Source organism: Nesoenas mayeri, assembly GCF_963082525.1.
Source record: "Nesoenas mayeri genome assembly, chromosome: Z".
Taxonomy (NCBI): Eukaryota; Metazoa; Chordata; class Aves; order Columbiformes; family Columbidae; genus Nesoenas; species Nesoenas mayeri.
In genome coordinates this window covers 24,896,337-24,920,225 of record NC_137542.1, presented here as the reverse complement: position 1 = coordinate 24,920,225, position 23,889 = coordinate 24,896,337, and the positions used below count along the sequence as shown (strand labels likewise).

General features: G+C 36.5%; 1 protein-coding gene across 1 annotated transcript in view; it reads left to right on the top strand.

Annotated features, from left to right (window-relative positions):
• RASEF (RAS and EF-hand domain containing) overlaps positions 1-23,889 on the top strand; it is a gene marked incomplete at both ends in the record, with an annotated part of 32,778 nt that overhangs the window by 695 nt on the left and 8,194 nt on the right. The window contains 9 exons of the mRNA XM_080362927.1: positions 11,026-11,172; positions 11,962-12,052; positions 14,905-15,000; positions 16,111-16,188; positions 16,611-16,726; positions 17,378-17,446; positions 18,779-18,863; positions 20,244-20,335; positions 23,120-23,354. Of these exons, the coding sequence (XP_080219053.1) occupies positions 11,026-11,172; positions 11,962-12,052; positions 14,905-15,000; positions 16,111-16,188; positions 16,611-16,726; positions 17,378-17,446; positions 18,779-18,863; positions 20,244-20,335; positions 23,120-23,354 (1,009 nt within the window). The remainder of the gene's footprint in view (positions 1-11,025; positions 11,173-11,961; positions 12,053-14,904; positions 15,001-16,110; positions 16,189-16,610; positions 16,727-17,377; positions 17,447-18,778; positions 18,864-20,243; positions 20,336-23,119; positions 23,355-23,889) is intronic.

Below are 23,889 nucleotides of genomic sequence, written 5' to 3'. Positions count from 1 at the left end.
AGCCGCTTGCTTGCTTCCTATTCGCTGCTCTGCCTGGGACCCACGTGTGAAAACCAGCCCGGTGAAACGAGATGCAAATGAAACTTCGCGCGCCCGCCCCAAATCCCCTGAACAGCCCCCAGCATCGTTCTTGCACCCCCTTTTTCCTGGTAATTGCAGACCAACACTGCTTTCGCCTCCAGGTTAACGATGTTCATAAATGCGGCGCTCGGACTGAGAAGCTCACTGAGGTCCGTGAGAGCCTTTGCCTTCAATGTCAATTAAATGACGACAATTGATGGTAGTTTGGTTTGGGATTTAACCCGATTACCAGGGGTAACCGAGCTGTTTCCAGTTTACGGAGACACATTTTGATGATTTGCAGTAATCTGCCTGAAACCTGAGATGCTCAAATTTATTTGAAAATGTTGGCCATAAACGCTACAGAGTGATTCTGCTTCATTTAAAAATTGTAATTAAAGCTAGAAAACAAGTAATGTTAGTTTAAGGGTTTTGCAAATAGTTAAAATGCAATTAAAAATAATACCTACGTGAATAAATACAGACTGTGTCAAGTTTCAGTGGGTCCTGGCTGTGAGGTGCACAGAAGCCAATAAAAGGCACATTAGTTTCTGTGTAACTTTTGTAACAATCGAATGTGCAGTTTGTTGTTTTACAGGAGCATGTATCAAATCATTGGGAACTTTCTACCCTACCAGTCTCTATATAGTGCACCCTTAATTCTTATCTACCCCAATTATTTTGTTCTAGACAGTAGTAAAAATGTTTGCATTGTGAAATGAAAAGTTTCTTCAGATAAATTTTCAGTTACTTAACCTGCAATTCTTGTGCATGACTGGAGTTAATTGTTCTCTTCTTTCTGGACTGGAAGGGTAAAAAACATCAGTTAGTTGTCTTAGACTGCTCTATTCCAGACAGATCAGTAAGGTCATACACATCTTTCTTACCTAGTTCGTGATGCCTTCCTTGATACATACTTGCTTTCTACAGAAAGAAAAGAACAACAACAAAGTTTCTGTTTGAGAATTTTCTGGTAAAGTAATATCTTAACCTAAAACCAGACAGAAACTCGATAGGAGATGGCAAAAATCTGATTCATGAACAGTGGTGGCTTGTGGAAGCATCTGTCTCCTCTAGGTAATAAGCTTATCTCAGTATTTTGGTTACTATGGTTTGCAACATCAGTTTGAATGTAGTTCAGTTGTTTGTCTAAGAGGATATTAGGAGGGAAGGGGAATAGCATTTGTTGGCTGAGTGTGCAGACAGGTCCTTTAGTTCTGTTAAATTTATCATGAGACAATTAATGTAATTTGTGTTATGATTCTTATACATCAAAACAGCAAACAGAACTAAATTTTAATAGTTAAATACATATGTATCATGTGGGCAGTAATTTTATTGAAATGCTTCCTATTCATGTTCAGCTTTATAAGTAGCTTTGAACCTCCTTCATAGTTGGCTGTATTTATTAGGTGTGTGCCAATGTCAGCTGAAGAACAGTGTACCCTTTGTTTTCTTGTTCTTTCTCTTTATTGTCCTGAAGTTCTAGAAGCAGGTCTGTGTTACAGCTCAAGATTTTTTTTTCTTGCATTTATGGCCCACAGTTTGTTTTTTTTTTTTTTTTCCTGAAACATAGGTGTAAGTTTTTTCTTTGTTTTGTTTTGTTTTTATGCGAGCAGTACCACTAAAATCATTAGGACTGCTTGTGTAAATAAAGAATATATTGAAATTATTTGATGAGTTTGGGCATAGGAGAGATTTTAAGCAACAGAATATAACAAAAATGTGTAAAGTGCAAGCTGTTACTTTAAAAAAAAGTTATTTATCTTTTAATTTTTTAAAAATTGTTTTAGCAGTTCAATCTTTATTAGGGAAAGGCAGTACTTTGAAAAACAGACTTAACTTGGAGCATACTTGCATCTTCAATGCTGTAAAACAGTTAGTGCCCTCCCATGGTGGTTTATTGCTCTTCATATGTTTTCTGTAACATTGGTATTGAAAAATGTGAGTAAAGTAAATACAAAGAAGAAACTTCTCAAACCCAGATGAGTGGAGTCTGTTGTCCATATTTTTTATCTCAATTGTGTGTTTTTCTTCTGATCATTTTTGGGTTCAGCCCCTCAAAATGCTGTTCATTCTGGCCCTACTTTAGCAAAACAGTGGCACACATGCTTTGATACTGTTGTGGTTTATAAAGCAAGAAACAGGGCATAGCAGATGGACATTGTGAGAAAAAAAAACAGGGCTGCAGTTGGGAGAAACTTGCGCAGTAAACACCTGTGTCGTTCCTCAGCTTGATTGAGTGCCCATGGAAATAAAGGGGAAATTTTTCACTGATATCAGTACAGGTGGCTCAGCTTCTTTGTCTGTGACTGGGCTTTTTAATGCCATAAACAAGCCTCCATAATGAGGTGTGAAACTCAGTAACAGATCAACATCATAACCCAGTCCTCAGTGTAGTAGCAGACATTAGATGCAGCATTGTTCACTGTCAGGTACTGCCTCATTCCACATACTAAAATAAGTAAACTTTGAATTTAGTCAGTTTCTAAAAAGATATTTTTATTATGGGATTAATCCTACCTCTATGTAGTTTGGTGTATTGGTTGTGCAGTTCTGTTAGCTTACACTTCGAATCATCCAAGTCTGTTCTGGAGATGTGATTGTATCAGTTGCAGTTAAACAGAAGTAGTAACACTAAAGAGTTTATTTTCAGCCTTGCTCCCTCTCTCCCCATCTGAACAGATCTTTGAGAATTAATTCAGCTGAATTTCTTGGTAAGGTCGTCACTGTGAGTCAAAGCATTGTTTGCTGTAGTATTTACATGTACTCCATGGGCAATTGTGCCTCTAGCAAAAAAAAAAGTGGTAAGTCTTTCCGGGCTGATGACCTAATATAATGTCTGAAGTCAGATTTTAGTAGAATTGTGTAGAGGGTATTTCTTTGGGGGCATTAATTTCCTTTAAAGTGCAACTACCCATCTGTGTTTTTGTATTCAATTTGGTATAATGAGTAATTAAACACAAAAGATTTCAATGCCTTTGGTTTATATGTAATGAATTGTCAACTGGAATATACCTGTGTGAGCCATAGTAGATCTGTTTTGTTGAGAACTCAAGCATGTTTGTTAGTTTGTGCCTCTAAGAAGAATTTGCAATGATACAGGAGTAGACAAAAAGGGAATTTACCTATCTGGTGCTCCAGGTAGTGAGTGCTCCAGTGTACTCTCCACGCTGGGAGGTTTTAGCCCTTGATCATGTTACAAGGTATTGCATTCTTTTTTAATATGTGGCCAACCTCAGATCTGTTTGGATTTCAGTGTTAAGATTGAAGGTTCCCCCCACGGTCCTAATAGGCACATGCTGCTTCAAGCATGTGGGAAAGTCTCCTAATGGCAATGCTTTTCGATTCCTCAGCTTGAGCAAAGAATGATCCAACATCCACTGACACTTCAGGAGACAACCTGTGTTTATGTATGTTATGATAGTTATTCATATCTGTAAATTACAGGCAAAAATCTCCCCAGAAAACACATTTTGAAGTTTTTATGTCAAAGACTTTCAATCAGAAAGAAAAGACTTGGGACTTGGTGGGCTGTGTGCATTCTTGTATATTGTAGGATTGTTCTGGGATAAACTGAAACCCTTTAAGCCCTACCAGGAAATTTTTGCGTGATATTTGGCAAGTTGGATAATCTAACTGGAAAATGAACTAAATTAATGTGAGCACAAATGGGTGGATGAATCTCAAGAAGACAGCTAGTATCCGTATTTCAAGTTAAATTCTTTTGCTTTCGAGGATACTCATACTTCATTGCTTTGCTTTTTAGTCTTAGGGTCTGTTTTACTTGTGTGCCTTGGGCCAAGCTGACTGTTCATCAGACTTTGATTTAACTGCTGACAGACTGTGAGATTTTATGCATCATACAATTCCAGAGTCCTAATGTGATTATTAAAACAGCTTGCCCCAATCATGGCATCTGGAGCTGTATAGGAAATGTGGATCTGTGGGGTGTGACAAAATGAGAAAAGAGTGCTTTTTTTAACATGAGCTACTAAACTATGAAGACAGGTGATGCTCATGGGATATACTGCTGTATTACAGCAAAGGAAAGGGGCTTTGCTACATAAAAAAAAAAAAGTCTAAAACTTGCCGTGGTCTTGCCATCATGAGCCAGGATGGATTTTTGACAAAGCCAATACAGAACACAGCATCAGCTCTCGTCAGTGGTTAGTGTTTGGTTCCAAGAGATGATGAGCTATGATATCAGAACTGGAAATATTTATTTGGAAGTTGAAGTGTGGTCCCTGGAGAGGAGTTGAAGGCAAATCCCAAGAGAAACCTAATGCTTGGTCCTCAATGCTTGGAGAAAGGACCTCTGCTGTAAGAATGATGTCTTATCTTTTAATACTTCTCAGGATGCGGGTTTGACAAATGTGCTCTGCACGTTGCATCTGTGCATCTGTGTATGATGGATGTCTTTCTGTGAGCTAGAAACCTTGTCGAGCCACCTCTCGAAACCCCTGTCGAGCCTCTTCTGTTTTTTGCTTTAATCAGAACAACATCTGTGCCAAATGACTTAAGCGCTGTAGCATTAGTTTTCCTGGTATTTTCATGTCACAAAATCATTTGTTATAACCATGTCATTTGGAGCATTCTCCTCTCCACAGACTTCATCTTCCCTTCCCTGTCCCACAGTCTTTTCCACTCATGCCCCACCGGCTCCAAATCACACTGCTGTCTTTAGGCAAGGAACAGTATTCCTTGGAAACATCAAAAATCGCTTCCCTGGAAATCATCCCTTGGATAGGCTTTCTCATCTGGTGTTGCAGATTTGTTAATTTTCTTTAAATGCAGCCTGTTTCTGAAAGGGCAGACACAGAAAAAGAAAACATTGTATTAAAAAACCCCATAGTCATTCAGGTTGAGAAATACCTTAAATTTTACACTATGTTAACATTTCATGTGATCTGTTTTTCCATAAGGCCCTTAATCTAGGAGAAATATTAGGCACTCAGCTGTGACAAAGCAGATTCTTTCCAGTTTGAAATGGATTTGGTTGATCTTTTCTGGTGGCTGATATGATGGCATATCCATTATGTCTGGTTTTCAGAAAAAAGGTATTTCTCTGTTTCTTGCTTGCACACATAGGCTACTGGTCTCCAGTGTAAAGCGATCATTAGATGTGTAATGCTTGTTCTTTCTCTTGCTACACAGTTCAAACCACCTTATGTTTCATCCGTTTGTGCCCATTCCAGAAGAAAGCTGCTACAAGTGATGAGATTAATTTTACAAGTTCACCTACACTGGGAAGAGGCCACTTGAATAGCGTTATAAAACTTAGGAACGGGAACATATTATCAGCATGAAAACAAGTTTTCTGTGTATGCTGATTATCTTTGCTTTCCCCTGCCCCTACAAAATTAAAAACTCTTATTTTTCTAGTGCATGAAAGATGTCAGGGTCAAGGAAACAAAGAGAAAGTGTTTGGAGACATTAGGTTTACAGGTAAGAACGTGGATAAGAAAGAAGATAGAAGTAAAGACAGGAGTCTACTAGTTGGCAAGAGATGGTGTTAAGAAAGATACGGATGTACACAGAAGGACCTACAAAATAAATCCTGCTGGGGAACGCTTTGGTTTAGTTTTCTTGCCTCTCAGTACAATCCTTGCCCAGCTAAGCCTGACAGCCCACACACAACTCCCGCCTACATGAGCTTTTACCTTGTTTTGCTGCTTTGGACTCCCCAGAGTGCTCTGCATGGGCTGAAATTCTGCTGGCCACCTTGTTAGTCTCCAGCTTGCTAGAGCAGAGCCAGGTAAACATGCAAAATAGCGATGCAAGGAACACAGAATCTCTACCATGTGAATGAAGGAAGGTGGTATTATAATATCACCAGCACTTCTTTGATTTTCTCCAGTTTTCCACTAGCTTATTGCACTTCATACATCTTTGGTGGAAAACTATACTGAAAATACCCACCTTGTAGTCAGACTAAGGGGCCTATGTAATATAGTGTCCCCTATCTGACAACTACATAGGGAACACATGCGAGATACTGAGAAACTGTGAAATTATTCTTCTTTGATAAATTCTATCAAGTCCTTCTGAGCTGCATTCAGAGTGTGGATTCTTAGGCAAGCAGTCACTGTATGTTCAGCAAACCAAAATAATGCCATGAATTGACAGAAATTAGCATATCTCTGTGGGCTATATGAAATTATGCCACTTAATATAATCTCGGTATCTGGTATCTCTAATCCCAGTGTGGTGTGTGTTTTTTGTTGCTGTTGTTGTTGTTGTTTTTTCTTTCCCTCTTCTGCTCCTGCTTTATTCTACCATGGTAGGGGAGTGACTGAAAATACGGAATGAGACAATTCAGAACAATTCCTCTCATAATCATCAAATAATTACTGCATGTTGATATACAATGTATGTAGCTTCATCCTTCTAAAATTCCATGAATCTAAAATATATTGCAGTGCGCTTGCTGCTAATTCATCGGGGATACTTTGAGTGATTAAATCAGTAGGAGTCTTTCCAAATCATGAAAATGTATTATTTCTTGTTGAAGGCAGAAGTAATTAAACAGAGTCCCACCAATTTTGTTGCATGATTTTAATTTCTTCTCTTTCCTTTTTTTGTTGCTGCAGTAGTTGTTGAGTCATGTTTTTTAGTTAGATTTCCCATAAAGTTGCCGTAGAAGAACTCAGGTAAGTATCACTGAGAATTTCAGTGGCCAATTTTAATCTAAAAAGCCTTCCAGACCCTTCTGATATCCTACATAATTGTGGTTATGTGGGTATTATTTTGCTTCTTAAACCTAAGTACCACTTCATAAAACTGCGTCACTGAGATCCTTTGAATTCGTCTGGGTATTAGCTAGTCACTGGGCTAAGAAAGAAGAGTAAATATACAGAGGGTTTTGTATCACAGAGGGAGAATAAACTCTCACAATGATTACTTGTGCTTCTGACTAGTATCTTAAAGCAGACTTGCCTGTATGGCAGAGGCTCAGCAGCATGGAGGTACTGATTTCTATCTTCAGTTCTCATATGTGTATTTGCATACACTTCAGAAAAAAGCTGCAAGAGACAGTGGCTGTGGCATTATTGTGAAGCGAATGTAAATTGCAGAAATACACTGCAATTTTCCACTACAAATGTTGTCTGACACAAAATACAGTAAGCAAAGACCAGATTGATTGTTTAATTCTCTACTCCTTCAGCATAAGACACTGTACCTTCCATTTTGCTACTCCATTAATAGTCTGTATGATAGGAAGCCTCCAGTGTTAACATCATACATATGGTATTTTTGAACACAGGATTTTTAGTACAGTTTGAGGTAGGCGGTAGTTTTAGGGATGTAGTTTAATTTGATTTAAAGGCAGCAGCTGGTTAATCCTGCAAAAGATGGGGCCAGAAGAGAGTAACAATGTAATCCTACAACCTTGTGAAAGAAGGTATGTAAATTCTTAAAGATCCAATCCTAATTCACTGACCTGTGATTTAGGAGAGAATCAGGAAAACATTTGTTCAAGTAACAAATATTTTATGTTAGCATCAATTAACGAGTAAATGTCCCACTGTTTGTTTACTTTCTAGGAAACAATGGTACCAGTAGGCATCTTGTTGGTGACATTCAAAGGAAATTTTTTAGGAATATATGTTGACTGTCCTGGTTTAGCCTGAGCTGACAACTAAGTATCATGTGGCTGCTGTCTTACTCTTCCCTCATCCTGGGTGGGATAGAGAGGAGAATTGTGGGGGTAAAAAAAAAAAAAAAAAGGTAAAATTTGTGGGTTAGGATAAAAACACTTTAACAGGACTGCAAAGGAAGATATAAAGAGCAACAATAATAACAATAAAAGGATATACAAAGTGAGGGTTACACAATGCAATTGCTCACCACCCAGAAAACTGTTGCCCAAGCCCACTCATCAATAATTCCCTCCTGCAGTCAGCTCCCCTAGTGTGTATGCTGAGCATGTCCTGGCTGTGTCCCCTCCCAGCTACCTGTGAAAATTAACTCTGTGCAAGCCAAACGCAGGATATTAACCTAGGTTGTGCTGAATTTATCTGCCTGGGAAGACTGATAAACTCGGTTCATCTTGCTATGGCTAGTGCTATTTCTGTTTTACATGTCATTAATTTAAAGGGCTATATATATTCACACTGTTTGAAGAAGTGGCATTCTTCAGCAGCTAATTCTGAATACGCATAATATCTGCTTCTATCTAAAATTCAAAACTATTCTGGAATATTTTATTATTTGCTTTGGTTAGCAATTTGCAGCTCTGAAAAACAAATACTGAAGTGCTAGGAATTTATGAAATGCAGCGTATGTTACCACGTCTTAGTTCAAGTGTCAAAAATAAATGGGATTTCAAGTGAAGAGACACTGGAGAGGATACATTTTGTAATGTTTGAAGTACAGCCAGGCTCCAGCTTCAAGCCCACCCAGCATTAATGGAGGTGTAGTAGGCATTCTGTAAATGGTAGTACTTGGAAACACTGCACTTATTATTTATCTGGCTGTGTGAACCTGTAAATCAGTGTCTTAATGCTACAAATCTGCTGTACACTTGAAATTTAGTTGAAATCTGATGAACTCAAAACTCAGACTTATTTTGTGATACACTCTTATCATCAGAACAAAACTCTGTTGTATAGTAAACTGTTTAGTTTAGAAATCTTACTTTTGTCTGTATGTTTTAATAGTACAGAGTGAAAAAAGGGCGGATTTCAAGCCTACTTTTTTTTTTTAATGCAAATTATTGAATGAATAAAGATACTTTTGGGGTTTTCTTTAATGATATGTTATTTATACATAGTTTGTAGCATGATAGGACAATGGGCAATGGGTGCAAATTGGAACACAAGAGGTTCCACTTAAATTTGAGAAGAAACTTCTCAGTGAGGGTATCAGAACACTGGAACAGGCTGCCCAGGGCGGGTTGTGGAGTCTCCTTCTCTGGAGACATTCAAACCTGCCTGCCCTGCACACATTCCTGTGTAACCTCATCTAGGTGTCCCTGCTCCGGCAAGGGGATTGGACTAGATGATCTTTCGAGGTCTCTTACAATCCCTAACATTCTGTGATTCTGTGATCTGATGATCAGATAAATCTGCATATTATTGTGAGTATTTGTGAACCTTGACATTACTCTGTTTAAAATATATTTTGGAAAAAAAATCTTATACATACATTGGAAGATATTCAGAGCACTACATTATGTTTAATGTAACTTCTGGAAATGCTGAATACAGCTAAAGCTTTAGCTTTTGTAAAGGAAACTCTCTGCAAGACAGAAACATGTCTGAACATAGAAATGCCTCTGGCATCAGTAAATCTATATTTCTTTGTGTTACAGTTATGTTTCTGTGTATTGAAATGAACACTTTATTATATCCTGGAATACTTCAGTTGTTTAAATGGGAATCTGAGGTACAGCAACAATTATGGTACTGTTGTAATAAAATAAATTATACTTTGAGTGGGGAAATCACATAGAAGAAGTATAGTGCTGCACTGTTGATGATCTAAGCTGTGGAATTACTTCAAGTGGGGAAAAAATGCAGAGACTTTACACTGATTGTTGATATCATGCATATGGTGAAGGTATTAGATAGCACTACCTTCACAGAAGAGAGGAAAATATCATCTGTCTAATGGGGCGGATTATTGAAGCAGAGTTTAAGCTTTTCTCTAACAACAAAAATAGCTCATGTATCTGTTATATGTTAGGTATGGTGTTAGACTAAAACTTGCAAAACATTATTTTTGTTTGCCTTTCCATCCACCACCGATACACTGTATTTCTGCATTACTGGCCTGCTTCCTCCACCTTTCTAGGCCTGATCTTCCTTTTTTTTTTTTTTTTTTAGTTTAATTTTTGAGTTCTTTAATACCTTTCATGTCCTGGCATATAGTCTGTGTTGCAATCAGCTTCATTTTCCTTGGGACGGCTAAATTCTGTTACAGAATTTTGTCTGGTATTTTGCTTTATGGTAATCCAGATATGAGAACGTAGCTGGCATGTAATGCAAGGGGCTACCTGGTGTCACTCAAGGTATGACCAGAAATCAGTGCTTTTTATGTAGTAACATGGGTAATAATGTTCTGGTGGTCATACTGTTAATTGTTTTTGTATACTGTCAAGATTCTTTGTTTTGACAATTTAAACTGTATACAAGCCATGTAAATAAGTCTAGATCAAATGGGAATCAAAATATCTTATTCTTGTATTAGGGCAGCTTTTAAGAAGCAGTATAAACTTTAGGAGGGCTTTTAATAGCTAAAGGATCTACAGAAACTATTTTCTTTCTTCTATGTGAGGTATATCTGTTGTCTTTCACATCATAATCATATACAAAATTAACTTCTTATAACAATGAATTTTTTTCAGGTTATAAGCAGGGCTGGCATTAGGAGGAGTATGGTCATCTGGACAAGAATAATATGTTTTAAACCAGAGCCCTGGATTTTCATTTCCACTACAGCTCCCTTCCATACTCCAGCGCCCTGTCCTGATACAAGGGATTTAAATACTAGAAGTCCAGCAGCTGAGGGAACATCAAACTTTATTTATTCCTTGAACAAGATGTGATCACCTCCCTCTACTCCCTTTAAACATCTATTTTAACTTAGGTAGCTGGCATTCACACCCATTTTCGTTTCTTATGCAGTCATAAATTTCTTCATGAATTATGATTAACAGTAGAGCCACCAACAAACTTGATATACATTATGGACTGATCCAGTGGCATGCTCTTCAATACACCATAAACAGAAGTACAGAAAATTTACGTGAGCTGAAAAGTTTTTTCTACAGTAGCTACATGAAGCAGGAAGAGTATACATCGTATAGAAGAATTCAGACATACTATGCTGAATGTTCAAAGTCTGTATCTAACTTGCTAAATTTAAAAAATATACAAGAAGGGGAACATCTTCATTTATAATACATTTAACAAACATTGTTCCAAGTTAGTGTGTTAAAATGGTGTCTCTCTTTTTCAGACAAGAACAGGTCAGTGTTCTGTATCAGAACATACATATAGCGGAACCCAGATTAATCCAGCCGTATGAACATGTCATTAAGAACTTCATCCGAGAGATCAAACTTCAAAGCACAGAGATGGAAACTTTGGCCATCGCAGTAAAAAGGTATAGTGAGTTGTATTTCTACTTCAGTTTTGCAATTACTTTTATCTCTATCATACTTTGTTGGGTTAAACTACTGGGAGTTAATGACAAAATATATCATGCAGAGTATTTCCATAAACTGAGTTCAAAGGTTAGTTTGTATGCCCACACATGTGTGTAAGCACATGTAGCAGCTTGCAGATGATTCCCTGTTCATAGTTGGGATGAGTCCTGGACCAAATTTTTGCAGGCTCTATTCTTATTTTTAATATCTTAAAACATTTTGACTCCTCTTCCTTTGCTGTAACTTTGAGTTTTAGCATAAAAGCTCATTACGCTTTCAATTCAGAAACCATATTTTTGCTTCTTCAGCTTCAAGGGGTGGGTTTACCTATCGTAACTACTCAGCATTTGCAATCTCACACCATTACTGCCAAAACCAAACAGATTAACTCAGGACAGAAATCTTGTATACATGTGTGGTGCAAGTTGCTGTTGTCCTTTTGAAGTCTCTTCATAGGATAACCAGAGGGGCCTTTTATCTCTGTAACTTAACTTTTCAATATGTATGTATTTCATACTAATAATCAGCTGTCAGCTATTATTCAGAATCTAATTTGCTTGTATTTTCAAACAAATTTGTGATTTTGGTTCCAAACCATACAGGTTTCAAGGTCCGTGCAATGTTAGACTGTTTCCATGTCTGTCTGCCTAATTTTTTTTCAGCTGAGGTACGCATATGTTTTTCACACAACTTCTCTGTCAAGCCGGAGGCCTACTCCTAAGAGAGTATTTACTTTTAAATTTTAGAGCTCAGGATAAAGCGGCAGTTCAGCTCAGTGAGCTGGAGGAAGAGATGGAACAACGCATACAGGCTGCAGAGCATAAAGTTAAAAAGGAAGTGAGTATTTCATATTTACAGAATTTCATAACTACCAAACTCTCAGTGTTCTTAAGCAGGATTGATGGTCAGCTGTGTTTTTGATCCTGATGGGCTGGCTCAAAGGCACTGAAGGCAGGGCGTGGATGAAAAGAAGCTATCCATGACATTGAAAATGTATTCTCTCAATGCTTTCCCAAAGAGAAGTGGCTGCTCAAATGTAATAAACCAATAAAAAGAAGTCTTTCACTTTTATGAGAATATGCTGGCCTATAGGAATTTATTTCCAAGACCAGTATTGGAAACGGATTGGAGAAAATGACCCTTTACCATAAAATAGGGGAATCTAGTTCTCCTAGTAGATGAATTTATATGGAAATTAATAGTTAGGTCATTTGTTCCTAATATGTGTATCTGCCTGGAGCGGTGATCTTTCTTTTTCCCCATTCTCATCCTGCAACTATATATTTATGCCTCAAACTATATTTTAGAGAGCTGGAGGCATGAGAGAGGGTAATTATGATGACAATGTGTGAGGGCCTGGAACTCCCAAAGTTGATGGGAAATACTGTTTCAATGTGCTCAATTTTTAGCCACTGTTTTAACCAGCTTGCAGTCTTGCTGGAAAAATACAAGAATCCTCCTTACCCACTGAAAGATATAATAGAGCCACATGTGGTTGTGTAATTATAAGTGGAAAGCAGTACAGTAAAACCACCCTACCTGTGTTGTCTGCTTCATGTTGAACAATTATTAAATTCAGGAAAGACAAACCTAACTTTATATTGTACTTAACAGTTTATGAAAGTCGTCTGATATGGATGTAGGAAATTCATTAATTAAATAATGCACTATAGGCACAATTATTGCTTTGTGGGACATATACTAAATGTCTCTATATTTGGTATGGTTTCTTTCACCAAGGCATTTGCAGAATCAGAAGCAACAAAGTGCAGTCTGCTGACTTGCTCATATTAAAATAGTTCACAGTCCAACTCAGTGATGGACCGGACTCAATGGTTCAACTCAATGGTTGGACTCAATGGTCCCCGTGGATATCTTCCAACCAGAGACATTCTGTTATTCTATTATTCTAATTGATCTGTGAAGGTAAATGGTATTCTGATAGATTTGCCTCAAACTGTCTTTTTCTATACAAAGGGAAACACTCCTACCAAACCGTAAAAGTCAGTTGTTTTCCTATAAACAAAATATAATGATAGAAAAATGTTGAAGATGTCGGCCCAGAAAAGAAGTGTCATAATCTGTTTAACTAATGATAATGCAACTCTCAGTACAGATAAACTTTCCAGAGAGACTAAGCATTTACGAATAGGAAATGGATAAATTTTCTTTAGAAAATTTCTGTTCTGTAAGAAGTGGTAAGTCACTGACAAAAGCTGTAAAAAGATGACTGGGATGTATGTATTCAGTCATTCTGAGAACATCCACAGCTTTATGTACTAGCATTATGTAAAAACACATCTGCTATGTATTATCTATTTCTAGTTGTCTGTGTTTCATGTTCTAAAAAGTCCTGAAATTGTCACCAAATTGCATGGATTGTGATTTCACTGTTCACACCTAGCTATAGTTATGGGCTGTAACTTGTTCCTCACAGCGCTCTTTCCATTTTCACCTAAATTGTTCCCTTTAGCTCATAGCTCCACATACTCCACCTACTAAAACGCCCTGAGAGTAAATGTAAGATATTTACTTTGTGGGATTGTACTAAGCCACTAATCTTAATGCCTGTACACAAAGCTTTTGTTTGTCAGATGATGTCACTCATGCCACTGGGACTGCCTCTGCGTGATAGTATCTGTGGGTTTAGCCTATCCTATATTTTGTTTCTTTGAGGGAAGCAAATAGTTACCAAATAGTATTTACGAGTATATAGGTGCCAACAGTGAGAGAATCCAGTTTAAGCTGATTACTTTGATTATCATTATCACACATGGATTATAATTTTAAGACACGGATGTCAGCATCACCTACAGGAAAGCACTGAATTCTGAGCAAAGTCCGTGTCTGTCTTCTCTGTGTGAAAACTCAGCCTGTCTCATTGGTACCGTGTTTCCCTGCTGCATTCTGGTTTCTCTTGTGAAACTGTGCACTGAAGTCCCTGGGAGTGACTGGAGTGAATTAAACACAAATGCTCATCTGAGGCATGTGGAACATACTATTCTTCTCATGGTGCTCAGTGTAACTTCCTTTCAAAATCTCTTTGTTTTCATTGAAATAAAACTCAGAATAGTGTACTTGGTTTGATATTGAAACTAAAGGTGCTGTCATCAGCCTGCCTTTTGCTGAGCAAGATCCTGTAATAATCCAACACTTGCAAGCAAAAAAATTGAAAAGAAAAACAAACAAACAAAAAGTAGTTGATGGTGGCACAGCAATGCTGTTACTAGTATATTGTATGCCAAGCCATAGAAGGCTCGTTTAAATAAAAGGAAGTAATGGCCTGATATGTGGGTGTGTATGTATAGATCTATATATGCAATGCACACCTAAATTTATATATGAATAAAATTTGAACAATTCTCTTGCTCTTTGTTTTTGCTTTTTTTTTTGGTAAGATATTGAGAGTGTTAAGCAGAGGAGGCTATGACATGAATAGCAGATGCTGAATTGATCCATATCTTTACTTCCACTTTACCATTTTATTTCTAGAAATGTTTTATAAGTGGACTGCAATTAAGAGATCAGTATCTGTTGATCTAAAGGAAAGGGCAGGTTGACATAATGGAAAGACAAAATCACATGCATTAGTCTAAGGGGAAAGTGTATCGTTTCCAAAATGATGAATGCATTTTCTAAGGAACATCTGAAGCCTGTCTCAGATTTTAATGAGATGAAAAATATTTCAGGAGAAGCAAAAAGCTGAAGAAGCTCTAAATGAACTGAAGCGCCAGTATGATACTGAAGTTGGGGATCTTCAGGTGACAATAAAAAAACTTAAAAAGGTGAGTTGAAATCGTGGCAAGAGTTTTTAAAGTGCTTTAAAAGATGCTGACCTTATGAAGGGCCTTCCCCAAGATGGATAATCATAGCTATAGATTTTTAATTTAATTTTTATTAGTAAAGGGCAACTGCAAATAGTTTTTTAGTTTATGTTGTCATTCTGTTCTATTGTACTCATTCTGTGTAATTTGCTGAAATACTTAGGAAAGGGACCAACTGCTAATCAGGTTCTGTTGTTGAATAATTTTCTAGGTCCATCAAGTTGTTAACACTGCAGTTACCTAGTGTTGTATTTGATACATTAGAAATAGTCTAATACATTGCCTCTAAGTATTTGTAATTCCTAGATTTAGATTAAATTAGCAACCCAAACACAGTAATTTACTATAGTACAGTGATGTAGTGCCTTTTAGCAGCTAGGGCATTTTTCTCAAATATTAATGTTAGAAGTGGGCTTATGCTGAAATTTTAAACTGAAATTACTAGTGAAATTAGTTATTTGTAGTCTGAACTTACCTCTAATCTGATGTTTTAATTTGATACTTAAGCGTGAAATAAACTGAAATCTCAGATATGAATATTGTTTTGGGTTATTTTGTAATTTGTGTTAATTTTGTCATTAGTTTTTGGGCAAAGTTTTACCAGAATTATACTGACCAATGAGAATATATTTGTTGTTTATTCATACTGAATTGCACTTAAAAGAGCATTGAAAGGAATGGAAATTCCTCACAAGGAACATGAGAGCTCGTAATACAAATACTACACAGATGAGGTAACATGTATTTTTTTTAATGTTCATGGGGATACACCTGTTTGTATCTTCTCAGTAGCTGGCTTCTGTGTCACTATTTATGCATATTCAACACCCACAGAATGCAAAATGCTTGTTAAACACTTTTAAAATATTAATTTATATATTACATAGAAACCCAGAAAATTTTGGAGTAATGCTGCCTACTAACGCAGTTGGGAAAACTAAGGGTTTTTAAAACTTTAATATCTGTGACATGTTTTAGGGGCTATTTAATATAATTTCCATTACCTTTTATGTACTTTGATTAATAAAACACAATAACATATATTAATGGTGATCTTTTTCATCTTTATAGCTGGAGGAACAATCTAAAAATGTAAATCACAGGGAAGATGTGATTGAATTGAAAAAAAGAATTCATGATATGTTGCTGGTAAGAGATGATTATCATTAATACATTAATTTAGCCTCAGTTTTATACTTGTTACAATACAGATATTGATACATATATTTTCTACATATAATACTGATAAGCTAAGAAATAAACTTTTAAAGTTGTTAATAAGTATATGAAGATCTTTAACTGGGAAAAAAACTGTTCTGTATAAATACATACACATTCTAGGTATAGCATTTATAAATGGCTTGAGATGATAGAGTTCCTTTTTTTTGTAACTGGAATGGAAGAATAAAATTCAGTGGTTCATGCATGCTGATTTACTGACTTCTCTATGCTCACATATTCTAGTTTTTTTTTTTTTTAATTTTGATGATTTTTATTTTGCAGTTACAATATGTCAATGTTTTATGCAGGTGTCTACGACAGCTAACATCTAATGTCTTCCTTTTTTTAAGGAAAATCAGAAACTTAAGAAAGACCTTTTAGAAGCACAGACAAATATAGCTTTTCTGCAGAGCGAATTAGATAGCTTGAAAAGCGAGTATGCAGATCAGACTTTGAACAGTGAGAGGTAAGTTCCTTCTATGTTATATTTTCACAAGGGGAAAAAAATCTGTTGTCTGATGTAGTTATTATGTATGCAGTTGGTAACTGTTATTTTCTAAATTTGCCATAAATGACAAGCACACATTTGACACCATGCGAAGTATGCCATGATTACTGTTCACTTATTTTGTCACATTTCTGGAAGATCAAGTTCTGGATATGATGTGAACTCTCATAATCTTGCAAGGAATACCATTGATTTTACTGTGACTTCAGTTTTTTTCCTTCATGATTTTCACTCAGATGAATATCTGTATGAGTATCAGGTAGAATTGTTTAGGAAGCCTCCCACATTAGTCTCAACCAGATTTTTCTAAAGTGAATGAAAGCTGCTTCTAAGTATTAATTTAAAGGACCATAAATGACAGTTTCATTATGTGATTATCTTCAGGTAACACAAATGATATTTCAAGGAGAAAGAAGACAGTCCATATGGTTATTTTGTTGATCTATTAATAGTTTTTGTTCAGGTATAATGGCAGAGATCACTGAAGTCACCAAGTGTTTTTACTCTGCATGAACTGGCTTTTAACATATTTCAGCAGAAATATAAACATATTTTAAAATATATTTTTTGAACTATATACTTATAACCTCTTATAAATGATTTTTGCAGAGACCTAGAAATGATCCGAGAGTATACTGAAGACAGAGATAATCTGGAAAGACAAATTGAAATACTTCAGTAAGTTTTTAGTGATTCAAATTTTTATTAACAACTTAGCCCCAAGATACTTGGGGGTCGATGTTTTTGTATGCAAAAGACTGGAATGGAATTTGGGAAAAAATACCTAGTAAAAATACTGAAATGGCCTCAATTCTCATAGAAGATATGATGTTGATCTTTATAATTTCATCATAAGTTTGTCTTCCCGTGTACTCCAGTGAGATACTCGACTGCAGCTGTTGCTGTGGCTTCTAAGTTTTGTGTTTTTCACTGATGTTTTTGTTTGATCTCCAGCTTTTCCCAAAGAAAAATAGTCATATCAGATTGTGTTTCTTCAAATTTTCAATTTCCGAAGGCTGGATCTATTTGAAATGGCATTAGTTACCTTCCTGATTCTTGTCTTTACCTCCATGTAATTGTACACCAGGTGATTTCTATACACATACGTTTTTGGCAGCCTATCCATGCTCAGTTTATACCTTCTAAAACTATTTTTACCTCAATGCTTGTTATACAGAGACTTGGAGAGCCAACCTACACCATTTATTGTTAGGCAGAGCACTCCACTGACTTAAAGAGCCTGAAGGTATTAAATATTTATCCAGCAGACATGGCAACTTTTTGAATTCGGTATTTGATAATGTGTGACTACTGAGCTGCTAACTCTTCACGTTTTTTTCTCCTTTAGCTTCACTGACTTTCATTGTTTTCTATGGTAAGGTGAATGAGATTTGAGTCTGTCCATGTCTGTCCAAAATTATTAATTGGCTTATTTTTTAATTCACTTTACTTCTCCCTGTCTTATCGTTATCTTGAAAGTACTACGTGTGTGCAGCATTATACAAGGGGTGCACAATTTTTTGCTCTCAAGGAGGATCACAATAAACAGGGTTTTTATATCCCTAGTTAATTTCTTTATCCTAAATATGTTATATCTTTTAAGCAGCTCAATCACATCTGTTGGTAGAGTCACCTCATCAATACATATAGGGTAGTCACTTTGTATTTCAGAAATGGTTGTACCAGTTTACTGCTCTGCAACTGGTTTTTTTTGTGGTTGTTCCTACAGTGTCTTTTTCACCTCAGCCGACCACAGACCACGTCACAGGAGTGAAACCAGTTTTCCTAGGGTGTTAATGGAGGCTAAACTTCACAGTGCTTGATTCACATGCAATCATTTGTTTGAGTATATGACAACACATTTTTAGTCTCACATCACTCTTTCATGTTCATATAAAGAAAAAGAAAATGGTTTTTGGATATGTATTTTTTCAATTTTTCTTTGTGATAAGTTATATAATTTTTAATGTTTTCTTTACTCCTACAAGTTAAACTATGTTTCCTTGTTAGATCAGCTAATAGAAAGCTACATGACAGCAATGATGGTTTAAGGAGTGCACTTGAAAACAGTTTCAGCAAGTACAACAGATCATTGGTATGTATGTTTTTATAATTCTCTTATGTTATACTAAAAGGCTTAAGAGTTAACACACCAGATACATATTTGTTTATACTTCAGTGGGTACTCATAAAATTGAGTTTTATTCAGCGGACTCACTCCAGGAACACACTTGTGTAGTTGAATTTTGTTATATTTTAATTGTGAGTTTTGTTAGAGCACTACTATGTTCTGAGGTGCTTTGGGAAATAGAGATTTTTTAATATGCTGTGGCCAAATATATCTGATGAGGTGAATAAATCAGCAGTTTATCTTGCACTGACGGGAAAATGTTTGTATTTTCTATATGGTAGTGCCCTACTACTCAAAACACATTTTTCCAAATAACTGCTTTCTTTTAGCAGAAAGGTCTTAACCTAATTTGAACTTCTGTCCAGGCAAGTCCCTGGGAGAATGAATAGCAGGGACTGCTGATAATAGGGACCTCAGTCAGCCCTGTTTGGGCTATCACAACTGTACCTGGATCTGTTGTAACAAATGTGACCTGGTATCCTCTGAACCAGAAAAAAGGTGGTTTGAAAGTTAAAAAAATCTGCTCTACACTGCTGTTTTGCAATATTGAGAAACCTGTTAAACTCCAAAACTGATGATCAGGAAGCCCTTCTATCATCAGGAAAGTAACTAACTGTTTTAGAAGAACAGGACCAGAGTAAAGGGCCTGTAAAGAGAACAATGGCCAGGAAGGGGGAAAATATGCCTGTTTCCAGCATGCCATACCAATGAATATGAGTCCCTTTTGCTGATGTTGGATATCAGAGTTTCACTGCAGATGCAACAATAGATACCATTTCCTTCTGCCATGCCCTGAAACATAAGCAAGGGAAGCAGAGTATGGAGAAGACAGAGGAAGCTGTTCTCAGTGAATACATGTTTTGAGGGACAGCAGAACACGCAAAATCCTCTGTTACATGCTATAAGCTGAAATCTCTTCTTTTCTCCACTATCTCACTTCGAGAACCAGGATATAGCTTTACTGAAACTAGCTCAGCTAGTGACATTTCCACTCTAGTAGTCAACATGCCATTTTTGTAAATATTACTTTTAAAAGTTTAACATTACGAAGTCTTCAGGTGTAGTCAATGAAATAATTCTCTTGGTATTTCTGTTGTCTATTGTGGTTGAGGGTGGCTAGAAAGTTCAGTATTAAAGCAACGGTGGAGCCTAAATGCTATACGTAATGGGCCTTTTGACATCCAGTCCTATATAAAGCATGAGATTTAATTAAAAATAAGTAGTTGAATATATATGAAAATACACAGTAGTAATTTTGATGATTTATGCTTTTTTCATGACAAATATAGATGGTTAAACTGTATTCAACAAACTTATTATGCATTCATTATGTATCTGTCGCAGCGGTTAGCAAACACATCACCAGGAAGTACCATTTCTAGAAGCAGTCCTAAATTTAATGGTGGACAGTCTCCTCTAAACCCACGGTATGACAGGTAAGCCAGGTTTGGTTTTATTAAGTTGAAAAATGCTAGGGCATCACACTTGTCTTAGAAGAGCAAATATTTTCAAATAGCAGAGAAAGCAGTTCTACCTGATTCAGAAGGAATGTGTGAGCATAGCATGATCTGAAGTATGCTGAAGTCAATAGGAACTTCTTCAATGACTCCAGGAAGCTCAAAAAAAACTCTTCCCAGTGCAAATACTGAACTTCCAGGGAGTTCAGAGAGCCTCTTGTTGGGTCTTGAACTGTTTTGATTCTAGTCTGACTCTCAGTCTCTCCTCCTTGTCTCCAATAAAGTGAAAAAATGTACTGAGGACCTCTGTTAGCTGGCTTACTCAGTGCTTAGGAAAGAAAACATTTTTGGTCATATCTTTGACCTGTATGTCTGGTATGTGGGCCTAATTCTTCAAAAGAATAAACATCCTCATCTCACACTGACATGCAAGAATAGTGAATACACTTGAGTATTAACAGGATAAAAGCCACAGACATCATTAAGTTACCTAAGTATAAACATCAGATGGTCAGAGCTACTTTGGTTTTGCACTTACGGGGTGCAGGTCATTGATCAGAGCTCCCTCAGATGATTGCAGAGAGTCTCAGTGAAGTCATTAGCCATTAGATCCAACCTCAAGTACTGTAGATCATGCTATGTTTTCACACTTTTTTAAACACAGTTGGAACTACCAGCAAAAGTATTGTGTCCTTACCAAATTGATTGATTGTTTTGTCTTATTTTTCTTGCAGTGATACCTCAAACTCTAGAGAGATCTCTGCTACAAGTTCTTAGTAGCCTGTGTTTTACATTTTGCTAGGGAGATTAATATCTTTGTTAGGGATCAAGTTGGATTCTGCTTCACACCAGTCCTGTCTGTATTCATTCAGCAGTGTACCTTTATTCTTTTGTCTCCATGTGAGATGTGTTTGCTGGCTGTAAAGTTTTGCTTGTAAAAAACTTATTTTTATGTTGAATATAGATAAAACCAGTTCCTTTCTGTTGGACACTGAAGATTTTGGGAGGCATCCATTACTAAGTTGCATATTACATTGAGTAATTTTCTGAAGAGACAACTAAAACCTCTCTGGAGGCTTAGTGATCCTTCTCTGTGAATATTTATTAGTGCATGGCATATGGTGCAAACCTTGCATTCCTGCAAAAGTGGAAATGCAGACTATTTTAAAAAAAACTTTAGGTGGTAGGAATAAAACTTAACAGGCATGATTTAGTGTTGAAAGACAGAAAGAGATATGAGTATCACAAAAGCTGTTCATTTTCAGTACTTTGTCAGTCTCCTGACATCAGATCAGTGTTAAGAGATACTGATTTGCATTCAAACATGTTTTAAATGATTTACATTAGTAGGTATACTTTTTCTGTTATTAGCTGTATCATACATCCTGGTCTGGCTTGCTTTCAGCACATATGAAATTCTCAGCACTGAATTCATGCTTCAGTGAGGCTGAGAATTGACTAATGAAGATCTTTATTTCAGTGGATGCCTGACAAGGTTAACTTTGCTATAACATGCACCCTCCCTCTGTTTTTCAGTGATTTGGTATAGGCTAGTAGTTGCATGAATAGAAATAGCATGGATGCTGTGATATTCCACAGTGAAGATCATGCTTATGAGTGTGCTTGTTCATAGCCTTAGAGGATGTAAATTAGATGTTTGTGGATGGTGTTACATGGGGCAATGATGTGTCCATCACCCCTATTTGGCCACTTGTTGGAAGGAGTTATATTTGACTGCGTAGCAGCTTCATAAATTGGTGATTCTCCCCAGTGGAATGGCATGCCATTGTTTTGGGAGCTCCCAGCCTCAGCAAGCTGTCTTTGCAAGGACTGATGCTAACCTTGTCTGTTCCAGAAGTTTAGCGCTTCACATCCATTCCCAATAGAACTGAGGCAAACCAGTACTTTCTTCCCCGCTCTGCCTTGGAGATATTTTCTACCTTGCTATAATTGGTGCCTGTCCCTGTTTTGCTACAAGAGTTGGATAATGATTGTAGCCATAATAAATGTTTTCAAAAGATTGTTTCTTTTAAGATTCACTCTAATATCTTTTTTTTCATTTACATAAATAAAAACTTTTTTTTTTTTTTTTTTCTGTAAGCTATACTGTCATTGCTGCATCCATTTAAGTATTTTTATATATTACAGCATCCAGAATGACCTTCCTTAGGAAGGAGGGGTTAGGGGAAAGAAACGACTTTTGTGTAAAACCTTAGGTTTTGTGTAGCATAGCAAACTGAAGGCAAACCCGTTTCAGTGACTTCTTCTGCCATTACTGATCTCTTGAACTCTCTTTCTCCCTTTTCTATGTTTATAGCTGTTACTTATTGAACTGTGTGCCTCTGTGAGCAAACCTATCATTTAAATTAGAGACAGTATTTCATGGTAACTTTATTCATCTTCGAATAGGCCCAAATTAGCTAAACCATCAGCTATCCTTTTCTGCTGTTGATGTCTTCATAGTACATAATTTTCTGAATATGTTTTAAACAATTATTTCTTCTGTGTATGAATAAACAGGCATTCTTACTGAGACTTGGGAAGTCATAATGAATAACATAACTTATAATTTAATCTGAGCATACTAGAAGATATGGCTGAAAACCAAATTGTTTAGAAATGCAAAATAGGCATTGACGTATCTCTAAAACTGTACAGTTAGCATTTTTAAGTACTGACTGTTCCAGAATGTCTCAAATTTTGTTGGGAAAAACAGTTGTGGAATAATTTTATTTTTTTTCCCCCCCAAAAATTTCTTATTAGATCACCTCATTCTTCTTGTGTGGATGAAGATTATGATTCTTTAGCCCTTTGTGATCCTATGCAAAGGATAAACTGTGAAGTTGACAGCTTACCTGAGAGCTGTTTTGACAGTGGCTTGTCTACCCTGAGAGATTCAAATGAGTATGATTCGGAAGTGGAATACAGGCATCAAAGGATTTTTCAAAGGTCACAGTGTATGCAAGAAAGCTTTGGTGGTGATGCTTCTGATACAGATGTAAGTGCCAGACTTACTCCTTCCCTGAGAAAGAACAGTTTCCTGTTTTTAAAATTAAATGGATCTTTGCCCATAGGCCAGTTAAAACGAAGTATTTGGGTTGTATGCATTTAAATGAGATTAGTGACTTTTTTTGAGAATGCAAAAATAGTTACTCCTTTTTAAAATAAAATGTTTATTTTGACATTTTGATAGATTTTTGAGGCAATAATTTTTTACGTACGTGGAGGTTCTGAAGGTTGTTAAAAAGCATGCAGGCAGGAACCTGTTTTCGAGTAATTAGAAAGCAGATACTATAGAAGTAAAATATATTTCAATTCATTTCCTCCTACTATGAAAAACTGACATATATAAGAAAAAGAATACTGTTAGTACATACATTGACTTACACAGTAAGTCTCAGAAAACTTAGAAAGGTAGGAATGTGTTACTGTGTCTGTTTTATTGTTAGTAAAATGGAGAGCTTTAGTGATGACTGTATAGGAAGACTAGTATCAAGCACAACAGAACACAGGGTTTTCCTTTAGAGTAGGCC